General features: G+C 38.8%; 1 protein-coding gene across 1 annotated transcript in view; it reads left to right on the top strand.

The window, feature by feature from the left end:
• Window positions 1-1,936: 1,936 nt before the first annotated feature.
• Window positions 1,937-25,654, top strand: part of ERAP1 (endoplasmic reticulum aminopeptidase 1) — a 39,772-nt gene continuing 16,054 nt past the window's right edge. Inside the window, exons 1-14 of the mRNA XM_006867888.1 lie at window positions 1,937-2,463; window positions 3,180-3,318; window positions 5,668-5,802; window positions 6,557-6,677; window positions 7,622-7,776; window positions 8,745-8,858; window positions 10,768-10,899; window positions 12,629-12,760; window positions 13,608-13,679; window positions 16,672-16,826; window positions 19,416-19,495; window positions 20,104-20,287; window positions 21,591-21,747; window positions 22,989-23,173. Coding sequence (XP_006867950.1) covers window positions 1,937-2,463; window positions 3,180-3,318; window positions 5,668-5,802; window positions 6,557-6,677; window positions 7,622-7,776; window positions 8,745-8,858; window positions 10,768-10,899; window positions 12,629-12,760; window positions 13,608-13,679; window positions 16,672-16,826; window positions 19,416-19,495; window positions 20,104-20,287; window positions 21,591-21,747; window positions 22,989-23,173 — 2,288 coding nt within the window. The remainder of the gene's footprint in view (window positions 2,464-3,179; window positions 3,319-5,667; window positions 5,803-6,556; window positions 6,678-7,621; window positions 7,777-8,744; window positions 8,859-10,767; window positions 10,900-12,628; window positions 12,761-13,607; window positions 13,680-16,671; window positions 16,827-19,415; window positions 19,496-20,103; window positions 20,288-21,590; window positions 21,748-22,988; window positions 23,174-25,654) is intronic.

Raw genomic sequence — 25,654 nt, 5'->3', positions numbered from 1 at the left:
GGCACCAGCTCCTAAACTGACCGTTCTTAATGATAACTGGTGCTCATTTTCATCATTATCCACCTTAAAGTGATAATCTTTATCGGCTTTTAGTTCACAACCGAACAGATAGTTTTGGGGCCTCAGGGGGCTCATGTCCATATCCATTGAATCCTCCATGGGGTGATGGTGCGCACTTAGGTGATAGAGAAGAAGGGTGGAGATAACTGGGTTGCTGCTACTGAAAACAGCCACGCAGGACGGAATCGCACCAGGGATCCATTTACTCTTAGATCCCTGATCTTCAGGACAAAGCTCTTATATTCTGCGCCCTGCCTTGAAATTCTGCCTGAAGAGGTAGGGCAGGAACTCCTTACCATACTGGTATTTAACTTTTATTCTTAAACAAATTGCTCTACTCCTCTGTAACTAGAAACATTCTTGAGTTGGTTTCTAGAGAAAATAAAACAAGTGAAACAAAGCCTGTTTTTCCTGTTCAGATCTCTTTCTGCCTAATCTGTATGGTGCCTTTGAAATGGGAATTACTGTGTCTCAGTGGTTGACTGTTTCTACTGGATTAGTGTTGGTTCTGTTTACCTTCCAGATCCACTTGGTAGGTGGCTATAAATAGTTTTAATTGTGTGTTTGGGAAGGGGGCAGAATGGAGAGTGAGGGGGCTGGAGAGAGCACATCAGTTACTACCTTGAAATAGTGTCCTACCACCTGAGATTCAAAAGATAAGACCAGGGTTAAACCGAAATCAAACCCATTCCAACTCATGGTGATAAGAATTATGTAAGAGGTTTTCCATGCTGACTCCTTAATAAAATGTATGGGATTTTTTTGTTAGTTGGATGCCTTGACCTCATCTCCAACTTATTCATTCTCAATAGGGGTGTAGACATCGATAGTTTTCAAAAAAGTTTTCCATGTGACATTACAGTCAGACTTGAGAACCACTGATGGAAAATTTCATGAACCATATCAGTGTGAGGGATCCACACTTGTAACCTGATAAGAGTTTGAAAGAATCAGTTACTTTGAACTTACCTGGGTTTGATTTCTGGCCAATGAACCTTATGTGCAGCCGCCACTTGGCTGTCAGTGATGGCTGTGCTGTGCTATGATTCTGAACAGGTTTCAGGGAAGCTTCTAGACTAAGATAAACTAGGACGAAAGGGCTGTGAAAATTCTGTGCATCACAATCTGCAGTGATTCATGTGGATGACCTAAAACCGGCCTTCCTTCCCGTCTAGTATGCATGGACTCACCATGATTCAAGGGCAGCTAACAATAGCAACAACAAATGATTGTTCCTACCATAACTTTCTTCTATGAATCTAGAATATAAGGAAAGTAACTTTGCTTTTAGGAAAAGACCTAGTATTTAGGGAAATTTTAAATCTGTACTGTTGTTATTGTTGTTAAGTGCTATTGAATCAGTTCTGACCCATTGTGACCCTATATAGCGTTTCGAAGGAACAGCTGTTGAGCTTAAACCGCCAACCTGTGGTTCAAACTGACTTTGCAGTCCAGCACATTGGCCCACAGGCCACACCAGGACTCCTTCTTCTATATTAATTGTTGTTAGTTTGTCAATTGCCATTGAGTTGATTTCAATTCTTAGTGACCCTGTACAGGGTTTCTGAGGAGCAACTGGTGAGTTTGAACCATCGACCTTACAGTTCAATCCGACCTTGCAGTCCTGTGCGTATTCTACATTGCCACACTTAATTGTTGTTAAATGTCGTTGAGTTCGTTCTGACGCATGGTAACTCTGTATATGGTTTCTAAGGAGTGGCTGGTGGGCTTGAACCTCTGATCTTATGGCTAGCAGTCCAGTGCTTATCCTACAGTGCTACATATGGATAAATTCTGAAATAAAGCTATATCAGCAATGTTTTAATTTTTTTTTTTCCTTTTAAATATTCCACTAGGTATTTTGAGCAAGAAAAAGATGGCATCTCCATCTCTTCAATGGCCCATTGCAACCATGTCATTTCTGTTTTCCTCACTGGTGACTTTATTAATTGTGTCAACTCTTTCCTGGTGCCAGAGAATTGAAACTACAGCTCCAAAAGCTAGCAACGGGGCACCATTTCCTTGGAATAAAATGCGACTTCCTGAGCATGTCATCCCAGTTCATTATGATCTCATGATCCATGTAAATCTCACCACTCTGACTTTCTGGGGCACCACAGAGGTAGAAATCACAGTTAGCCAGCCAACCAGTTCCATTGTCTTGCATAGTTACCATCTGCAGATATCTAAGGCGACTCTCAGGAAAGGGGCTGGAGAGCAGCAGTTTGAAGATTCCCTGAGGGTCCTGGAATACTTACCTCATGAACAAATCGCTCTTTTGGCCCCCGAACCCCTCCTTGTTGGGGTACCTTACACAGTTGTCCTTGACTACACTGGCAATCTTTCTGAGAGTTTCCATGGCTTTTATAAAAGCACCTACAGAACCAAGGAAGGAGAAGTCAGGTAATTCTTTTCTGTTTTTCTTTTTAAGTTTCAGTTGCTGCCCCCTCTAAGTTTAATTTTCCAGGTGGAGCATCCTTTAAAACTCCCTCTATTGTTGAACTTTTATTTACTTTTGCACCTTCTTTATAGAGCTGAAAATGGATAGAATTTTTCTTCCTGCCTTTCTTAATTCACATTTATTATAAATTGTAGAATTAAAGTTTATTTGCTTGTAGATTATATTAACTTACTTTTCTGATTCCTTATTATTTTCCATATGCTACCAAAATGAATGGAAAAAAACCAGTAAAATTTATTCCAGTCATAAACCCGGGAACAATCACTACTATTTTACGGAAACATCTTCCCAGACTTTTCTCTCTGGAAATGCATACATATTATTTTATTTAAATGACATTGCAAGATATTCTGATTTTCAGAGGGTTTTTTTGCTTAATATGTTGGGAAGATAGTTCATGTTGATGACTATCGATATGCATCAACATTTTAATGACTTTATTGTAATGTAACTGGGCAGTGTTTCTTTATGTTGTACATAGGGTCGCTATGAGTCAATACTGACTTGATGGCACCTAAGAACAACAACAACAACGAGATAAACATTGAATTGTATTTAAACCCACTAACCGTGCCTTAGTCACTGAGTCTGAATTGACTCTAAGGCAGTGGGTTGGGTACTTCATTCTATATTTTTATTTCACGGGCTACCATTTCAGGGTACTTGCATCAACCCAGTTTGAACCTACTGCAGCTCGAATGGCCTTTCCTTGCTTTGATGAACCTGCCCTGAAAGCAAGTTTCTCTATCAAGATCAGAAGGGAACCAGGACAACTTGCCATCTCCAATATGCCTTTGGTAAGCCTGAAGTCCTGTATTTTCATTCATAAGAAAAATCTGCTGACTTGCTGAGGTTTGTATTACTACAGTAATTCATATCAGGGCCGCCTATTCTGACTGATTTACTGCGGGACAGAGAGTTGCCAATCTTTCTTTTCATTTCCAACCAATACTTTTGTTTCAATCCACAATTTAAGTGAAAGGAAAAGTGTTTCTTTCCTCCCAAAAAGAGGCTGCAGAGGGGAATGAAAATGGAGTCTGAAAGGATCTTTATGGAGGCTGGCAAAGCAAATTGGATCATTAAAGTGTATGGGTGGTGGTAGTGGTGTGCCGTGGAGTCGGTTTCGACTCATAGCGACCCTGTACAGGGTTTCCGAGACGGTAAATCTTGACGGTAGCAGAATGTCTCATCATTCTTCCATGAAACGGCTGGTAGTTTCAAACTTCTGACCTTGATGTTAGCAGCCCACTTCATAACTACTACGTTTTGCTGTTTGCTATAAATAAAATTTTCTGCTAGCTTTATCAATCACAGAAGCAACACTTGTTTACTTGAAAATTTTTTTTTATAAAAAGATATATAAAGGGGAAAAATTTTTACTACTCAACTCAAAGGATGTTGTTGTTGTTGTTAAGTGCCGTCGAGTCGGTTCCGACCCATAGCGACCCTGTACAGGGTTTCCGAGGGTGTAAATCCTTACGGGAGTAGAAAGCCTCATCTTTCTCCCGCGGAGCGGCTGGTAGTTTCGAACCGCTGACCTTAAGGTTCGCAGCCCGATTCGTAACCACTACGCTACCAGAGCTCCTTCAACTCAAAGGATTACATCTGTTAATACTTGAATGTATAGTCCAGTTTTTTCTGTGCATTTAAGTATTTGAATATTTTCAATTTGGCTTTTAATTAGCCTGTAGTGGTTACGAATCGGGCTGCGAACCTTAAGGTCAGCGGTTGGAAACTACCAGCCGCTCCGTGGGAGAAAGATGAGGCTTTCTACTCTCGTAAAGATTTACACCCTCGGAAACGCTGTACAGGGTCGCTGTGGGTCGGAACCGACTCAACAGCACTTAACAACAACAACAACAACGCTAGCAGAGCTCCTTAAGTGTGTGGGTATTAGACAGGAATTAATCATAGTTAAATTTGAATAAATCAATCACATTTAAATTTGGCTTAATCTCTTGTTAAAATTTGTTGACTTTAGCACAATTTCAGGGATAGAAATTTTGGTTGGGAGTGGATTCTTGTAGTTGCCTGCACTTGATTCCAACTCATGGCAACCCCATGTTTGCAAAGGAGAACTTCTCTATAGGATTTTCAAGGCTGTGACCTTTTGGAAGCAGAATACCAAGCTTGTCTTCTGAGGCATCTGTGGGTGGGTCAAACTAACAACCTCATGCCTAATAATCATACCCTTTAACTGTTTGTACCACCTAAGGATTCCTATGGGTTGGGAGAAGACATTTAAAAAGAAGAGATAATTTGGGGTCCTTCAAGAGCAAACCTAGGCTAATCATCAGTCACAGTAGAATGACAAGCAGTTACCATAGCTGGTGAGAATTAAGAAGAGGGAGGAAGACATAGGAAGAGGGGTGGGAATGAGATTACAAGAAAAATGCCTAGTAGCCTGTTTTTGCCAAACTAGGTTTGACTGATTTTATTCCGTGGTAGTTCTACAGTGCTTTGCATCTGTTGAGATATTAGATTTTCTATCCTTTGGGAACAGGCCCCCTAGGCAATTCCTCTGTCACTCCCACCTCACCCTGCAAGGCTACTCCCTGATTGCACTTACAAGCTGATTGCAAAATAAATAAATCAGTTAGGAAGAGACTTTGCAGGGTTAGGCACAGGCATGAGTTGGTTTTAATCTTACAGGACAATAGAAGCCCTTTTTAGGTTCTACAGGGCTCTATATTAGCCCAGTTTATAATACAAACTTGATCTGCATTTGCAGATAATTCTCATACCTATGTCTACGTCTCTAGTCAAGTAGACCACATCTTGGCAAAACAGATCAGCTCAGCTTTGCTTTGTTTTGATTCACATACATAAACTATGAGTCAATTTGTAATTATCTAGAATACTTAAAAGAAATTGAACAGTGATGGTTGTACAACTTTGTGAATATACTAAAAACCACTGAATTGTATACTTTAAAGCAGTGTGTTTTATAGTGTATGAATTATATCTCAAATAAATTGAATAATTTGATTTTAATAGCAGCCATAGATACTGAAAAGAGAAAAATTTCAAATGATTTTATAAATATCGTGCCATATACTTGCAATGCATGTCTGATAGTTAGGAAATTTCTCTTTATAAAGTGTTCTCAATCAATTATTTGATATTTTGAGTTTTTCTAATTTCAGGTGAAATCTGTGACAATTGCTGAAGGACTCATAGAAGACCATTTTGATGTCACTGTGAAGATGAGTACCTACCTGGTGGCCTTCATTGTTTCAGATTTTAAGTCCATCAGCAAGATGACCAAGAGCGGAGTCAAGGTGAACTTGTGATTGTCACATAGATTGACCAATTTGTCTTGATTTTAAAACTGAAAAGTATCCCTTCCTGGCAACCCCTTCAGTCTTGGTCAAAGTGGGATGGATGGTCACCTTACTGTCACTGAGACTCTTGTTTTACCCTGCTGTTCTCTAACAGAACCCTGGCCTCAGCTGGATCAGAGGCATGGCTCCACTACTAACCAGCCTACCCTCTGACTGTGGGTCTGCTCCCTCTGAGCTTAGTTTACACTTCTGTAAAATTTAGAAGTTTGAGTAGACCTTGTAGTGGTTCTGAGGTTCTTTCTGGCTATAGTGTTCTTCAGTTTGGAAGTGAATGTCACTAACTACCTGAACAGGAGATTTCTGGCTGTGGGAATGAAGCCAAACAGTAATCCACTGTCATTTTGTTTTGGCCTCTAAATTACCTTCTTTTTATTTTTGCCGCCTCATGAAAAGATTTTAGAAAACATTTTCTGTACATATTATCAAGCACTTGCTTGGATGTGTTTAGGCCTCGAAGTCTTTCTTTTTGCAATTCATGTAAATATTTTAGAAGATATTTTCTGTATATGTTATCAAGCAGTTGTAATTGTTTTCAGAAGAATCATTGCTCTGTTTCCATGAGGATTGGTACAGGAAATGGAGCTCTGGATGTACTTTTTAATATTTGTAAACCTGTCCCTCTGTCTAATGCTGGGAATGTCTTCTCATAGCTGCTATGGTATTTAAATATCTCTTTTGTTTCTCTCTTCAGGTTTCTGTATATGCAGTGCCAGACAAGATCAATCAAGCTGATTATGCACTGGATGCTGCAGTGACTCTTCTAGAATTTTATGAGGATTATTTCAACATTCCATATCCTTTACCTAAACAAGGTAGAGATTTTGCCCAGATCCTAGAAGTTGTGGTACTTCATGACGTGAATTATAGATTATCTCCTCAGAATTGGCATCTCCATGGTTAATTGTAGCAGCCTTCCAAGTCTTCAAAACTTCAGCAAATGACACACATCAAGTCTATTCTCTGAGGATCTCCTCACTGCAATCAATGCAATGAACTTCCATAGACAGTAAAAGCAGATAGTAAAACAAGCTCCTGAGGCACATGGCATGGGGGCAATTTTGCTTTCTGACTTGAAAGATAAACCCTGCGAGATTAGTGGGGACTTTTAGGAACAGAGGGCAAAAGATGCATTATTTTTTCGTTATTGACACATGCTTGGTAGGAATATAGAGGGTGCTCAACATAATTTGTTGAATGAAAAATATATTAAGATTACAGAATCTGCATTTCCTTTCTTACACAAGCCCTTAAAATGATTATATTTGGGTTTTTAGGTGTATGTGGGTCTGCAGCATACAAAACAGATAAATTGTTGAGGCATTTGTTAAGATTATTCAGTTTTTAAACTCCTTGCCTGAAAGTTAGAAACAGTCAGTAAGGATACCTGCAACCCAAGTCTGGCTTCATCTCACAGCAGCAAAGTGACTGAATGAGCCATGGAGGTCTTTTTCTCCATCATCTAAGGGGAGCTTTGGTTCTTCCAGTCTAGAATTCCATGATTATACAGTGGCACCTTGGAGTCCTGGTGTGGCGCTGTGGGTTAATGTGCCAGACTGCAAAGCTGTTTGAACTGCAAGGTTGGTGGTTCAAGCTCACCAGATGCTCCTCGGAAACCCTATACAGGGTTGCTAAGGGTTGGAATGTACTCAACAGCACTTAACAACAACAACAACAACAGTGGCAGCTTTGCTTTTCTCTTAGTCCTCAGCCCATCCATTCTGAGTTTGGTAATGTAATTTTGTTCTTCTTTTCCAAGATCTTGCTGCTATTCCTGACTTTCAGTCTGGTGCTATGGAAAACTGGGGATTGACAACGTATAGAGAGTCAGCTTTATTGTTTGATGTGGAAAAGTCTTCTGCATCAAGTAAGCTTGGCATCACAATGACTGTGTCCCACGAACTTGCCCACCAGGTATAGATACTCAATCGTACTTTTTAAAAATGGGTTTTGAAACTGCATTTCTACAGGCAGCCCAAGTTACAAATGTCAGACTTACAGATAACTCCAAATGGCTCTTTAACATTACATAAATTTACCCTCATTTAGAAATGCTTGAACTAGCACTTAGAAGAAATTCTTTATCACAATCACCTTCGGTTGCTACATGTGCAGCTTTAAAATTATTGAAAAGGGTGTTTTTTTTGTTTTTTTGTTTTTTGCAGTAGAGAAAGGCTAAATAAGAATAGTATGCCCTTGTTCTGACTCACCTACAAATTCCACTTATAGACACAGTTAGAAGCAGATCTCATTCATAACCAGGGGGCTGCCTGTAGTCCTTTTATGGAACATGTGAGGATTTTCAGGCACTGTATTAATCATTTTTATTTTGTTGTTTTTCTCATAGGAAAAATTATTCCTTTAATAAATTTAGGTTTCATGTTTTATGATGTATATTGTTAAGTGCTCTCAAGTCAGTTCCGACTCATAGTGACCCTGTATATAAGGTTTCTGAGGAGCGACTGGTGAGTTCGAACCACCAACCCTGCGGTTCAAACTGACTTTTTGGTCCAGCGCATTATCTCACAGGCCATACCAGGAGTCCCTTATAATGTACATTAAAGGACTTTTCTTTGAACTTTAACAAAACAGTACTGTAAATATATGTTGGCACTGTAGGATCAGCACTGGATTGCAAACCACAGGTTCAACAGTTCAAACCCACTAGCTGCTCCTTGGAAACCCTCTATGGGTTGCTATGGATCAGACCCTACTTGATAGCACTTAACAACAACAACAACATAAATATATATTGGCTTTCATAAATTTGACAGTAGACATCTAAAACATACTTCCCTCTGAAGACCTTACGTTTATGACTATGTAGACAGTCTAGTCTCCATAGACTTGCATGAGTAATGAGAGTAATGTTTTCCTTTCAGTGGTTTGGGAACCTGGTCACCATGGAATGGTGGAATGATCTTTGGCTGAATGAAGGATTTGCCAAGTTTATGGAATATGTGTCTGTCAGGGTGACCCATCCAGAGTTGAAAGTTGTAAGAAATCTTTAATTTATTTACAGTTAAAGCTAATCTGTTGTTTTATTCAATGTTACCAGAAAATACGTACTAAGTTTTTATTTTAGAGTTAATGTTGTTGTTGTTGTTGTTGTTGTTGCAGTTGCTGCTCTTAAGTGCTGTAAAGTCAGTTCCAACTCATAGCAACGCTGTATAGGGCTTCCAAAGAGCAGCTGGTGGGTTTGAACAGGTGTCCTTGTGGTTCACAGTCCAGTGCTAATCCTACAGTACCACATCAGGAGTCCTGGTTGTTATTAAGTGCCATCAGGCTGGTTCCATTTATAGTAACCTTGTAGAGGGCTTCTGAGGCTGTAATTCTTTGTAGAAGCAGATAGCCTGGTCTTTCTTCCACAGACAGTTCATGGTGGTGGTGGTTGTGTGCCATTGAGTTGGTTCTGACTCATAGCAAGCTGCATAGGGATTCTGAGGCTGTAAATCTTTATGGAAGCAGCAAGCCTCATCTTTCTTCTATACAGAGTTGCTATGAATCAGAACGAACTCAGTCAGAACTGACTAGACGGCACATAACAACAGCAACATGAACTGTATAAGGAGCCTCCGTAACATGGTAGATGATGAGCTGAGCTTGTAACCACAGACTGGTAGATTTGAACTGTGGTTACAAGTTCAGCTCATAATCTACCATGCTACCAAGGCTCCTTATACAGTTCATGTTGCTGTTGTTAAGTGCCGTCTAGTCAGTTCTGTCTGAGTTGTTTCTTATTCATAGCAACTCTGTATAGGGTTTCCAAATAACGGCAGGTTAACTTGAACTGCCAACCTTGTGGTTCAAATGACTTTGCAGTCCAGCGCATTAACCCACAGCACCACACCAGAACTCTGGTACAAGGAAGTTTAGATATGTTTCAAAAATGATAGTGAGTTTTTGAAATTTATTATAAAGATTTATTTCAGACTGGTTGTGCTTCTACAATTGTTTTATAAAATTAAATCTTAAGTTTTGTCCTTCGTTAAAATAGAAGAATAGCCTGCTTGTTCTGTATCATTTCCTCAACCTATGGACTGACTGCTCATTGCTTAAATATTAGGTACAGATCACTATTATTTCAGTAGGATATTGTTAAATCAAATGGATGATGTTTAAATTGACTGCAAATTTGACTGCATATGAACCTAGACGCCGTTACAAAATTTAGTGTTTTGAATTGCTATTGTTGCTTGTAAAACTCAATTGTAAAAATCACAGATAGCAAAACTAAAAGGACTGAATTTATGTGAAAAGACAATCCATCCCCCCTACTTCAAGACTTATTTTCATATACTCATTTCCTGTTTCCATCTTCCTGTACACGTAAGTTAGTTATATATCACTTTAACTATAACATTCACATTATCCTTATAGTACAGTGGATCATAAATATTTTCCTACGTCTCCATATAATCTTCAACAATAAAAATAATCATGGACATGGATTATTCTCTTGCATTGATGTGCTCAAATAAATCTGTCAGTGGCTGGGATTGGTTTCTCTCTATTTTTTTCTTCGTTCATTATGTTGGTATTAAAGCTAAATTTATTTGCTTAAGAATAATATAAATAAAGATAGGAAATCTTGAAATACCTTGCTGTTTGGACTATTTGGGTATACATGTAATGGTTTTATTTTTAAGTCGTAGGAATTTTTATTCTAAAAATGGTAACTATTGCAGATGAACCAAATGTAAAATGTTTCCCTAAAATCATTGTTTCTTGCTCTTTAGAAAATAGTAATTCTATTTTACTTCATTATCTTTAGAAATATGCAACCAGTTGGTCCAGAAATTTAATGTATAAATGTGTGATCAAGAATCAACCTTCCTTCTTTCATATTTTTGGTCTAGAGCATAAATGGTGCTTTCATTTCTTTTCTATTTTCAAACTCAATAGGAAGATCATTTCTTGGACAAATGTTTTAGCGCAATGGAAGTAGATGCATTGAATTCCTCACACCCTGTGTCCACACCTGTGGAAAATCCTGCTCAGATTCGGGAGATGTTTGATGATGTTTCTTATGAAAAGGTATAAAGAGATGATGTGCACAGTTTGGACATCAGAGTTACAAATACTGGGGTGGAGAAGTTATATGCTGTGGGTAGCTTTTCCTACGTAGGAACAACCAAAATTGAATGCCTTCTATTCTAACTCATGCAAACTAGATTTAATTATTTGGAGCCTAATTTGCTATTCAGCTTATAATTATAAAGGTTGTATTATGTTCATTATGATATATTATTCATTAACTCTATCCTAAATAGGTAATGCAGGTAATAGTCATACCCTAAAGCAGTTGTTCCTTTTATTCATTAATCAGCAAATAGCTATTGAGCGTCAACTATGTCCCAGATAATAATTGCTGCCCTGTTTTGTTTTCCCCTCAGTGCTTCAGACTGGTCTATATGTTGAACTGCACAGTGTGTTTAATAACAGAGTTGGAAATTGTTGCCAACGTGTAGTAATTGGGAACTTTTATGCAAAAGTCCAGATTTCTTGTTTCTCTTAAAAACAAAAGGAGAGAATTTTGGCCCTGGGCCTGAATTTTTCTTGGTGACATTGGGCAGAGCTCTGCTGTGACTCCTTCTTTATAAAGATCAGTGGTCTGTTCTTCTTCCAGAACCCTCCCATTCTCGACTGTTTCTGTTGTCTTCCACTCATTGAGGCTGAGAATTGTTTCCACTGATCATTCTGCTTGCTTGTTATTTTTCTAGTAGCAAACAGAAAGTTAACTATTTTTACTCTCCTGTTTCCGTTAAAAGTACGGGGGTAGGGGTGCGGGGGAAGTGCAAAAGAGTGTTTCCTTACACTTGAACTATTTCCCTTGTTTACATCACCTGTCTAGTTTCTGCTGGCACTTGAATTTGTGACTCTTGGTCTACAGCAGGGGTGGGGAACATCCAGCCCTTGAGCTGTATGGTTGTGGTGGTGTGCCGTGGAGTCGGTTCCGAATCATAGTGACTCTGTATAGGACTTCTGAGGCTGTAAATTTTTACAGAAGCAGAACGCCTCATCTTTTTCCTGCGGAACACCTGGTAGTTTTGAACTGCCGATCTTGAGATTAGCAGCCTGACTCGTAACCACGACACTTTTATGCAAAGCTCCTTTAGAGTTGTATTGTTGCTGTTATGTGCCGTCGAGTCGGTTCCGACTCATAGGGACCCTGCACAGGGTTTCCGAGGCTGGTAATCTTTATGGGAGCAGAAAGCCTCTTCTTTCTCCCGCTGAGCAGCTGGTAGTTCTGAACTGCTGACCTTGCGGTTCGCAGCCCAATTCGTAACCACTACGCTACCAGAGCTGTATAAGGCCCATGAAATCATTTGTTCTCGGCCTGCTAAGGCAACCACAGTTCCAGCCATCTCGTTAGGGGTGATTTAATTAAATGTTTAACCAAATATTGTTATTGTTGTTGTTAAGTGCTGTTGAGTCAGTTCCAACTCATAGAGTTTCCGAGGAGCGGCTGATGAGCTTGAAACAACAATCTTACCATTCAAACCTACCTTGCAGTCCAAAGCACTAACTCACAGCACCACACCAGATATAGCAGGCTAATTTTTCAGTTGATAATTTTGTATGGCCTATGAATGATGTTATAAATTTTCGAAGAAAAAAGGTTCCCCATCCCTGGTCTAGGCAGATCCAAAGATTGTTACATATGTTACTATAGTTGCATTATGAAATAATTGTTCTTAAAGCGGGAAGGTAGATTGAATTGTGACCAAATATAGGTAACAGTTACCTCATACTATCTTTTCAGGGAGCTTGTATTTTGAATATGGTAAGAGAATATCTTGGTGCTGAAGCATTTAAAAATGGCATTGTACAATATCTACAGAAGTATAGCTATAAAAACACAAAAAATGAGGACCTGTGGAATAGTATTGCAAGTGTGAGTATGATTATTTTTAACTTTTTATTGTGAATTGAGTGAAAGATTACAGAGCAGATTAGTTGTTCATTCAACAATTCATACACATTTTTTGTTTCATGTAGTTGATTACAATCCCCACAGTGTAACTTCACGTATCCCACTTCCTGTGTTTCCTGGTTTTGGTCTTCTTTCCTAACCCTTCTGAACTTTGCCCTTGCATAAATGCTATTCCCCAGGCCCACCAACTCATTCCCTCAAGTTTAGTTATACCGAAGAAATTTTAACAACTATGTCTCCTGTTTGCTCCACCACATTCATGGCTATATGTTCAGCAAAGATAAATGCACATACACAAATTGTTGTTGTTGTTAAGTGCCGTCGAGTCGGTTCCGACCCATAGCGACCACAGGGTTTCCGAGGGTGTAAATCTTTACGGGAGTAGAAAGCCTCATCTTTCTCCCGCGGAGCAGCTGATAGTTTCGAACCGCTGACCTTAAGGTTCGCAGTCCGATTCGTAACCACTATGCAACCAGAGCTCCATACATACACAAATATCCCCTGCTAAATCTATATATATTCATGGATGTACTTTCATTCTCCTTCCCACATCCATTCAGCCTGTGTATCTGTCTATACATGAATCTACTTGTAGACTCCCTCTCTCCATCTTTATTGTACAATTGTGTATATAGTGTTATTTGTGAATATGCTTTTATGTGTCATTACTAGTGGAATGATAGGCTTAGTTTCATGAATGTTTGTCCATCATACTTGTATTTATTTTTTCATCATACTTACTCTTCTAAGAAGAATTATGAGTGTTTTCTATGAAGATGAGAATAATGTGTTTATTTTTTGTTCTTAGATTTGTCCTACAGATGATACACAAGGAGTGAATGGCTTTTGTCCTAGAGATCAGCATTCGTCTTCATCCTCAGTAAGTCTCTGTAATCTGTACTTGTTAACCCTCAGCACATACTTTACGTGCTGTTCTTTGAAGGACAGCTGTGTGTTCATCTTTCTGAGGTCCATGATTAATTATAGCACTCTATTTCCAGAGGTGATTGCATTTAAACTATAGCAAGGTTACAGCCTTTTGCATTTTTCTTAAAAATTAGCTATAGAAATGGGTTGCACAACTCTTTTGGTAACACTTCTCAGTGTTACTAATTTCTTCAGCTTCATTCTCTGTAAAGCAGTTACTTTATAACATGATTGTATGGTAGATTGGAGTCCTGGGCACAATTGGATAAGAACTGGATTGCTAACTGCACGGTTGGTAGTTCAAACCCACCATGCACTCATTGGAAATCCCATACCAGGGTCTCTAGGAGTTGGAACCGACTCAACAGAACTTAACAACCACAACAACATGGTAGATTTGGCCTGCATTCTATCAGTCAGTAGATGTATCAGTCATTGTCAGAGCTCTGCATCTGTGGGGAAAAACCCTACAGAATAGTAGTAGTGAACAATTTTGAGCTCTTACGACAAGTGAGGCCTATGCCAAGCACTTAGGTATATTATCTCCTTTACATTTTACAGTAAACCCATGAGTGATATGCGTAAGCTATTAGTATCCTCATTTTAAATTCACACAGTTAGTGAAATGTGGAATAGGGACTTGAACTTAGACCTATATAGACAAAAAGAAACTCACAATCTTAACTGATAAGCTATAAAGTATTCATAACATCCGAGTCTTATAACACCATCAGAACCTCTTGTTTGTTTTATCTGGACTTGTGGAATAGACCGCTAGGGTGATTCTAGAGATTCAACAGAATATTATCTACCATATTTTTAATTCCTTGGATATTTTGTAGTTTTGATATTGCTTTATTCAGTGGTTTCTAGTTATTTTTGGAGCCTGCTTTACTCTTTTGTTGTTGATGTTGTTGTTACTGTTGAGTCTTGCGCATTTGCAGTTATACACAGCAGAATGAAACACTGCCTGGTCCTGTGCCATCCTCACACTTGTTTTTACGTTTGAGATCCTAGTTGTAGTCACTGTGTGAGTCCATCTCGTTAGGCTCTTCCTTTATTTTTCTGACACTCTGCTTTACCCAGCATAATGGTCTTTTCCAGGGACTGGTCCCTCCTAACTACATGTTCACAATAAGTGAGATGAAGTCTTGCTATCCTTGCTTAAGAAGCTTTCTGACTGCACTTCTGAGACAGATTGGTTTGTCCTTAAGGTAGTCCATTGGAGTCCTGGTGTGGTGCTGTAGGATAAGCTCTAGACTGCTAACTGCAAGGTTGGCGCTTCAAACCTGCTAGTTGCTGCTTGAAAACCCTGTGCAGAGATGCCGTGAGTTGGAACCAACTAGATGTCCCCTAACCACAACATGGTAGTCCATGGTAGTTTCAGTATTCTTCACCAACACCATAATTCAGATGCATTGATTCTTGTCAGGTTTTCATAAAAAATGAGTACCCAGTATTCACATGCATATGAGGTGATTGAAAAGTACCATCTTGGGCCAGGTGCACCTTAGTCCTTAAAGTAGCATCTTTGTTTTTTAACACTCTAAAGAGGTCTTTTGCAGCAGATCTGCCCAATACAATATGTCACTTGATTTCTTGACTGCTGCTTTCTGAAGTATTGATTGTGGATCCAAGTAAATTGAAATCCTTGATAACTTCCATCTTTTCTCCATTTATCCTGATGTTTTTTGTTGGTCCATTTGCAAGGATTTTTTTTTTTTTTCCATTGAGTTGTAATCCTTACTGAAGGCTGATTTCTTTGATCTTCATCAGCAAGTACTTTAAATCTTCTTCGCTTTCAGCAAGCAAGATTGTGTCGTCTGCATATAGCAAGTTGTTAATGAGCCTTCCTCTCAACATGATAGCAAATTCTTCATATAATCCAACTTCTTGGAGTATTTACTCAGCATACAGATTAAATAAAGCTTGGTGAAAGGATATAATCCTGATACACACCTTTCCTTATACATATATCCTACTTCCTCCTGTGTTTTCTGTTTCCATTCCTCCTTTCTCAACACTTCTGAACTTTGTCCTCTTGATCTTGAATGGTGTGCATACCTCACTACTGGTATTATTCCCCTTATAGACCTGTCTGTTGTTTGGTTAAAAATTGAGCAATGGGGTGAGTTCCGTTCAGCACCTAAAGGGTGATGAAAGACGATAGTTCCACTAGTCTCTATTTGACCAGTAAGCTTTTTTATGATTTTGAGTTTTATTTCACATTTTCTTCCACTCTCTCTAGGACCTTCTAATGTGGTTCCTTTCAGAGCAGTTGCTACAAGACTGGAACATCATCTAGTTCTTCTGGTCTCAGGTTGTGGAGACTGATGTTCACGTGACCCATTAATCCTAGAAGCACAGATTCTTAACTGAACATTTTCTTCCACCTTGCTTGTCTGAAAGAAAATGTAGTTTTGTAGGTGTTGAAACCCTAACCATTTTTTCTGTTTTGATTCGTTCATTCATTCATTCACATGACTGCCTTGTTCCCGAAGCTATGACATTAAACATTACCTGCTCTCAAGGTATGCACTTTTTCTTCCACCTTGCTTGTCTGAAAGAAAATGTAGTTTTGTAGGTGTTGAAGCCCTAACCATTTTTTCTGCTTGGATTCGTTCATTCATTCATTCATTCATTCACATGACTGCCTTGTTCCCGAAGCTATGACATTAAACATTACCTGCTTTCAAGACATGCACACACAGTGGAGGAGAGTGAGGAGTAACCAGAACAGTGGGTGCTCTAGAAGTACTGTGGCCGGGGCAGTGGGGGATAGAGCAGGGCTGGGAAGTGGGTGGGGAGAACGGGAAGGGCTCAGGTGGAGCCTCACAGAAGAGTCTGTCAGATGGTAGCAGCCCTGAAAGCACAAGCTGGAGTTCTTGTCTTTCTCTTGTTGGTTCTAAATGGATGATGTATCTGTCCTTTTGTGTGTGAACCAGCACTGGCGTCGGGAAGGCCTTGATGTGAAAACCATGATGAACACCTGGACGCTGCAGAAGGGCTTTCCGCTGATAACCATCACAGTGCGAGGGAGGGAGGTACACATGAAGCAAGAGCACTACATGAAGGGAGCTGACGGTGCCCCAGAAACTGGGTAATGTTGACAGAGTCAGATTCATTTTGTGGTCTCAGTAACATCTGCCATGAAGACTGAAACGTTATTATTTTTTTTTTCATGTTTTTATTGTGAATTGAGTGATAGTTTACATGGGAGGGCATCAGGTTTGCACTCATCCTATCGTATTTTGTTTCATTGCACTGATTACAGTCCCCTCCATGCATCATCATTCAACAGTATTTGCTTCTATACCCTGTTTATTTATTTATTTATTGGATGTGCACCAAAACACTCAGGAATATACAATCATTCAAACACCCAAAAGGGCATACCCTGCAAGCCTGCCTTCAGGATGCCAGCACACAGCTCCTCTCCCTCCATGAGTCTAGAGTCTCCAGCTGTTCCATCTCTCCATGTCATCGTCTCTGCCTCCATCTCAGGCATTGCTGCTTCTCTGAATAGGGTCCCACACTCTGCTCCCGGTCTTCTCCCTTGATGGTCCCAGGGTCCGGCACTCCTGGACTGCAAGATCAACCACTCCCCCCTTTTTACTACAAAACCTCTACCTTTACAGTTGCAACAATCGCAGTCAGTCATGATCACAATTACTCGCTATTGAACCACAAGAGTCTTATCCCCATCTCTTCATCAGCCCCGTCTAGACAGGATGAAAACCACTCAGTGGAGAGTCTACCTTCCCCTGCACTCTCTGAAACTAAACTCCCTCTTGAAAACTTGTAAGCCAGTCATTTTGTACCTTTATAGTACCCCCCCCCCCCCATTTTAGGTAGCCAATGTCTAAGTTACCCATCCCTGTCAACCCTGTGTACAGAGGTGGTGGGAATGATCCTTGCAGTAAAGAGTCCTTCCCTCTTGGTTGGTATTTTAAGCTACTACATCCATAAATATAGGTCACGTTCATCAAATTGTAGCAAATTACACTTGTGAAATTTTCTTTTTGAAATAATGTCCTTACCTTGATCATTAAATTATGTCAGTTGAAGCTACATATCTTTTGAAGTTAACATATGTACCTCCAACTTTCTTAAAGATTTAAGATGGATTTAAACTTCTTTGGTAAAGCTGATTATGTATAATTATCTTTAACATTTCCATGCTTTCTGGTTTGATAGGATGTGTAATTTTTAGGACATTAGTCTAAAATTGGATTCAATCTGAGAAATTGCCACTAAATTAATAGCGATTGGCATTTGGGTTGGAGTTAAGGGAGATGAGTTCACTTCTTTGAAACCTGTTTGTCAGCTTAACATTGCAGAAAGACAACATACAGAAGGATACAAGATGCTGCAATTTTTGATTGACCCTGAATTGACTGTTTTTTTCAAAAAAAAACTTTTGAATTAATTTCAAACTTCCAGAGAAGCAAGAATATTATAAATAATTTTCTTATATTATTTACCTGGATATATGTTAACTGTTAACCACATTTGTTTTATTATTCTCTCTCTTTATTTATATATGAATATGTCACATTTTACCTCTGGATGATTTCAAGTAAATTGGAGACATGATGCCCCTTTATACCCCTAATTTTTCATATGTTATTTTGTAAAAATCAAGAACATTCAGCCATATTACCACAGTACGATTATGAAAATTAGTAAATTGACTTGATACAGTAATGCCTATTTGTAACCTTTATTCAGTTTTTCCCACTTCTCCTACTAGTATCTTTATTATTGGTGTTGTTGTGTGATGTCAAGTCACTTGTGACTCACAGTGACCCTGTATAGGGTTTTTGAGGAACAGCCAGTGGGTTTGAACTATCAGCCTTGTGATTAGCAGCCCAGTGTTTGTTCTACAGAGTCACACTAGGACTTTGATACTTTTATGATGGTGGTGGTAGTGTATTGTGGAATCAGTTTCAACTCCAAGCGACCCTGTGTAGCGTTTCCGAGGCTGTCAATCTTTTGAGGAGCAGAAAGCCTCATCTTTCTCCTGCAGAACGGCTGGTAGTTTCAAACTGCTGACCTTGTCAGGTTAGCAGCCCGACTCATAACCACTATGCTACCAGAGCTCCTTGATATCTTTATAGTAAAAGAAAACAAAAAAATCTGGTTTAGGATTCAGTACAGAATCACATATTCTATTTAGCTGGCATTTTTCCTTTTTCCTGAAGCAGTTCCTTCACTTTTCTTTGTGTTCTTGCCCTTAACATTTTTTAGGGTACAGTTATTTTATAGAATGACCTTCAGCTTGGGTTTTCAGGTGGTCCTTCATGATCTGATTCAGGTTACTCATTGTTGGCAGCAATTCCACAGAAGTGATGTGTCCTTTTCAGTGTGTGGCTTCAGGAGATACTTGATGTCAATTTGTACTATAGCTGGTGGTTACTATTTTAAGTTAGGCCTCTGAGCTCCAGTCAGCTATTCACTGAAGTGGCTTTAGAGCTCACTTGAGTCATGTCCTAGGTTTACTTAAGGATCTCAAATGAATGAACAGTGCTTGAGATATTACCACTTATAAAGCGGCAAGACTTGGGTGTAGCAGTTTTGGTACCAACTGGTCCTAAATTAGCCCACACTTGTCACATCATAGGTGATTTAATTACCATTTGCTGAATTTATTCCACAAATGAACAATCCAGTTCCTCCTTTCTTTTAGACAACTGTGGCATGTTCCATTGACGTTCATTACCAGCAAATCAGACGTGGTCCAAAGATTTTTGCTGAGGACAAAAACAGGTAATTTATTGTGGAACTAGCTAGTCTAATTCAAGACAAAACTGTAGGGGGAGGGCGCAGGAAGTGTTTCTTTTGCTATTTATTTGGTTCAGATCAAAAGGAGGTCAATTTTTAATCTTAAGCCTATTTTTGGTTTTAAATTTCTGTGGAATAAAATGAGGTTGAAAATATTGTCTGCTTGCTAAATAAAGATTAGTTAGTTGAGATGTATAATGATACAAAGGACAGATAGATTTCTACTGAAAATTCCCCATTACTTCCTAACATTTCTGACTTGTATGGCCTGAGACATGGCTACATTCTTTTCCTAGATCTACACAGCTCACCAGCCATTCCATGGAAAGCCTATACAGGGTTGCTATGGGTTGGAAACAACTCGCTAGCACTTAACAACAATAACAAACATATCTCACAAAATTGGCATCTGAAGACCGTGCTGGGTTTTGTGCATGGGTTGCTGTTTTCTGGTTTCTAGAAGAAATAATGAATACTTTTAAATTGTTCAGTGTTAAAACTCTTCATTAGTTTTCTCGTGCAGTCCTTGCATCAGAAAAGCTTTTATCAGTCAAGAGAGAAAATGGGGCTGTGATTTATTTTATTTGCTATAGATGCACTTATGCTCCCAGAAGAGGTGGAATGGATCAAATTTAATGTGGAAATGAATGGCTATTACATCGTGCATTACGAGAACGATGGATGGAATTCTTTGACTGGCTTGTTGAAAGGAACACACACAGCCATCAGCAGTAACGATCGGGCCAGTCTCATTAACAATGCATTTCAGCTTGTCAGGTAATACAGGCTGCACAGAATCTTGGTATATATCTGAAAGCAGCTGTTATTATTCCAAATTTTTTATTTCTAAAGATTAAAACGATTGATTGATGGATCGTTAATAAGAAGTCAAAGGATGTTTACCTCTAAGCTCTTAATACTTACGGTTAACCTCCTATCTGTGAATGCTAAGTAATTTGAAGGACAGAATCTGTATTTTAATCTTTATCATTACCAACTCGGATCAGACGGAAGAACAAGTATAGAACACCAAGAGACCAGCATCTTAGTGAATCACTGTGGCTCTTTCCTACCTGCTTGCCCTTGTCCTCCATGCTTTTTCTGGTCCTGTTAGAATAGACCAGGTTTCTCCCCTGCTTGGGCCTTTAATAGTCTTGAAGATGTCATAGAATAAATGGTGCAGGTCCAACTTGTTTGCATGTGTCTTTTGGATTAAAGAGAGATTTTCCTGCCCCCTAAACCTGAACTTCATAGCACCTTTATGGAAAGCAGCTCATAAAATTTGACTGAACTGAATGACCTTCAAGTACTTGAGGTTAAAGTGAACACTCTTTTTTTTTGGCCCCATGACAATGGTTCTTAAAGAAATGGGCCCCAAGTCTAAAACTTAACTTCTTCAATATTTAGGTACAGCTGAAGTCCTAAGGGGACCCATCCAGGTAGAAAGAGAAGCTTTAAAATAGTCTCTTCACACCCAATATCTCTATGCCTGCATATTGAGTTCTTCCTTCTGGTCTTGTACCTTACCACCACACTGGGCCTCCCGAGGTAACAAAGCAGAAGGCTTGCTAATTTAGCTGTTTCTTCTTACCTGAAAATACTTTGCTCCATAACATATTTTTACTTAAGTCTTAGAGGTCTTGTGTTTACTTATATAAGCCTACCATTACACTAAGGCTTCGTAATAACTCTCTACTGTCAGTTTCTTGTTGAAATGGAGAAGAGGACAGGTATGCTTACTCTAGGGACTCAGTCTTTTCACAGAGTACCAGTTTCCCTAGCCAGGCTTCCTGAAGGATCTTGGATCAAAATACAGTTCTTATTCTGTAAGTTCAATGCACAGTTCAGTGTTTCACAGAGGGACACGTACTGACAGGCTTCCATTTTGCTGTAACAATTCATATGTGAAAATGTTGTGTTCTGTGTAACAGAAGAGCTACCAATATACAAATCATTGCTTATGAGGGCCTTTTGTATTTGATTGAATGTTTTGATGGATGATGGTTAAGATACCTTTTGAAGCAAAAAGTTGATTTTCTAGATTTTTAAAACATTTGTTATCATGCTATCTCTTGGTCAGCATTGGAAAGCTACCCATTGAAAAAGCCATGGATTTAGCTCTGTACTTGAAACATGAAACAGAAATTATGCCTGTGTTCCAAGGTATGCATGAGCTGATTCCTATGTATAAGTTAATGGAGAAACGAGATATGAGTGAAGTAGAAACTCAATTCAAGGTAAGAGCCTGAAATAAAGTGAACTAATTATTTAACTGTGGTTTGTTTTTTGTATGTAAGGTTTTATTTACCGTTGTATACATATTTTTTACATTAAAGAAAAGCAATTGAAATTTGATTCAGTACTTGAATTTAGTAGCAAAGATTTTGGATATATTTTGGCACTAAAAATAAGTATGGCACTGTTAGATTCTGTACAGGCAGTCTCAAATTACAAATGAGTTCCATTCCTAAATCTGTGTATAAATCAAATTTGCACATATGTTTGAACAGGTTCATATTTAATGTCAGTTAGTCAAATGGTTGTCTTAGAAGCTAGTATATGTTGTGCTTTTCGATGCACAAAAATCATTAACTACACTAAAGCATATTTGATATGTTGTTGTTATTGTTAAGTGCCATCGAGTTGGATCCAACTCATAGTGACCCTGTATAGGGTTTCCAAGGAGTGACTGGTGAGTTTGAACTACTGACCTTGCAGCTCAAACTATCTTTGTAGTCCAGTACTTATCTCACAGTGCCAAACCAATACTCCAGTATTAATAATAATTTTTTGATGAGTATCTAAAAATAGTGAGTGTTATCCCAAACCATTACATACACCTCAGATTTTCAATTTAATAGACTTTGCAGAGTTTGGTTCATATGTTCTTTGCTGTTGAGTGCCATGGAGTCGGTCCTGACTCATAGTGACTTTGTATAGGGTTTTCGAGGAGCAGCTGGTGGGTTTGAACTGCTGACCTTGGGTTGTATGTAAATCAAATGTTTTTAATCTGGGGATTTCCTGTATTTAATTACCTGATTTCATTATTATCTTCCTTGTTCAAATCCTATATTTCATTTTACTGCTGTTTTATGATGGGTAATATTAAGATTTTTCTGGCACTCAGCTGTTTGAGAAAGAGGCACATAAATTTTTGACAAAATGTCATGAAATCCTGTTACATAATATGCTTTCAAAATTAAGTTATAAAAACTGTTTCTTTTGTTTGTTTTACAAGTGGCAGTTCATCCTGATTCTAAATAGATTATGATCTTTAGAAAAGATTGTTATATAAATATTAAAATCATTCATCATTCTTCATTATTTTGTAGGTTTAACTCCTTTTGCAATTAGATATAAACAGAAAGGTTTTCAAAATAAGTGAGATTAAGCTGAGGGCACATTGGATTCTATAGACTTGAAACTACCTGGGTCAGTAATAGTAACACATGTCACTTCCTCCTGTGCACTCCTGCAGGACTTCCTCCTTAGGCTACTGAGGAACCTCATTGATAAACAGACGTGGACTGACGAAGGCTCTCTCTCTGAACGAATGCTGCGGAGTCAGCTCCTGTTCCTTGCCTGTGTGCGCAAGTACCAGCCATGTGTGCAGAGGGCAGATGGCTATTTTAGAAAGTGGAAGGAATCCAATGGGAATTTGAGGTCTGTCCTAACTGAATAACCAATGTGTTAATGTGGTGATTTTCTTTGTTGTTGTTGAGTCCTGTTGAGTTAGTTCTGACTCATAGTGACCTTATATAGGATTTCTGAGGCTGTAAATCTTTGTGGGAGTAGAAAGCCTAATCTTTCTTTTGTGGAGAAGCTGGTAAGCTCAAACCGGTAACCTTGAGCTTCACAGTCCAATGTTTATCCTACAGAGTCACCGCACTCCCTTGCTTAAGTGTTAGGAAAAAAACCCAAATCTATTCAAGAATTCCCTGCTGCCCCCTTTTTTTAAGAAATAAATTTCATTCTAAGATTTATCTATTTACCTCTTATTTAGAGTTCCTTAAGAAATGCCATGAGACAACTTCTGTACACGAAAGTCAAATATTAGGATAAGAATAATTATTTTTATATAGTAAGATACACAGCCTATCAAAACGAAGATGACCACAGGAAAGAAAAAGAGGGAGTCCATCTTTTCTTTCTTTTTAATAATTTTATTTTTGTTGTTGAGACTATACACAGCAGAACATACACCAATTCAACAATTTCTGCGTGTACAGTTCAGTAACATTGAGTCCATTCTTTAAGTTGTGTAGCCATTCTGCTCCTCCTTTTTTGAGCTGTTCCTCCTTCATTAACAGAAACTCACTGCCTCCTAAGGTTCCTATGTAATCATTCGAGTTGCTATGTCAGTGTGATCTCATAAAGATCTTATAACAGCACAGTGCTCAAGGAAGGCATTCTTTACTAGTTAAGCTCAAAAATCATTGGGTTTTAAGACTTCGAGGGATATTTTTAGTTTAAGATTCAAAGATGCTTTAGGACAATAGTTTCAGGAGTTCATTTAATTTCCATGGCTCCAGAAAATCTGAGGTAGTTGTTCATGAAGGTAGTTAGCCATACTTTCCATATCTTCCTTTCCTGATGCTTCTTCTTCCTCTGCTGTGCCAGACAAACAGAGACCAATTGTTGTACCTTGAATAATCACTGGTAAGCTTTTAAGACCCTAGGCACTATGAAATAATTAGGAGGTAGAATTAAAACACTAAACATGCTATTAGACCAATTAAGTAGCATGTCCCATGTTACCATGACCCCAAACTTCCAAACCTAAGAAACAAATCCCATGAACTGTTCAATTGTACATAAGCAGGCTTGTTGTTGTTAAGTGCCATCGAATCAATTCTGACCCATAGCGACCCTGTATAGGGTTTTCGAGGCACAGTTGGTGAGCTTGAACTGCTGACCGTGCAGTTCAAATGGCTTTGCAGTCTGGAGCATTAACTCACAGCGCCACACCAGGACTCTAAGGAGCCTTAGAAGCTACTATTTTTGTTGTTGTTGGTGGTATACCATAGAGTCGGTTCTGACTCATAGCGACCCTGTACAGAGTTTCCAAGGCTGTAAATCTTTACGGGAGCAGTAAGCCTCATCTTTCTCCCACGCAACTGCTGGTAGTTTCAAACTGCTGATCTTGAGGCTAGCAGTCCAACTTGTAACCACTATGCTACCAGAGCACCTTTACTTTTTTTTTGGGGGGGGGGCGTTGTTGTGAATATATTACACACTGTTCACCAGTTCAGCTTTTAAAGGCATATAGATTATTGACAGCAATCACATTAATTGGCTGAAGGCAATACATCTTGAAGTAACTTCCATGGACCATTGTTTAAGAAGCTTTGAATTTCTCTTGATAGTTACTGGAAATTTGGCAATGATTATTAATAATGGTTTCACAACATAATTAATGTAATTAGTGTCACTAAATGGTACATGAGAAAAACATGGAATTAGCCAATAAAAATTGAAATCTTTCAAGAAAGTGAGGTGGCACAGGAAGCACTCACTCATCTATGCCAAGAAATTTGGAAGACAACTATCTGGCCGACTGATTGGAAGAGATCCATATATGTGTCCATTCCAAAGAGAGGTGACCCAATGGAATGCAGAAATCATCGGACAATATCTTTGATATCCCATGTGAGTTCAGTTTTACTAAAAGTAATACAGAAACGACTACAAGCATACACTGACAGAGAACTTCCAGAGGGTCAAGCTGGATTCAGAAGAGGCCGTGGAACAAGGGATATCATTGCTGATATCCGAAGGATGTTGGCTGAAAGTAGAGAATATCAGAAAGATGTTTACCTGTGCTTTATTGACTACGCAAAGGCTTTCTATTGTGTGGATCATGATAAGATATGGACAACATTGTTAAGTATGAGTATTCAGGAACACTTAATTATGCTCATGAGGAATCTGTACATGGACCAATAGGCAATTGTTTGAACAGAACATGGGAACACTAAATGGTTTAAAATTAAGAAAGGTGTGTGACAGGGTTGTATTCCTTCACCATATGTATTCAACCTGTATGTTGAGCAAATAATCCGAGAAGCTGGGTTATATGAAGAAAAACGTGGCATCAGGATTGGAGGAAGACTCATTAACAACCTGCAATATGCAGATGATACA

Source organism: Chrysochloris asiatica, unplaced genomic scaffold (genome assembly GCF_000296735.1).
Source record: "Chrysochloris asiatica unplaced genomic scaffold, ChrAsi1.0 scaffold00111, whole genome shotgun sequence".
In the NCBI taxonomy this organism is placed as follows: domain Eukaryota; kingdom Metazoa; phylum Chordata; class Mammalia; order Afrosoricida; family Chrysochloridae; genus Chrysochloris; species Chrysochloris asiatica.
The sequence above is the reverse complement of the archived record's forward strand: the minus strand, read 5'-3'. Positions and strand labels throughout refer to the sequence as shown.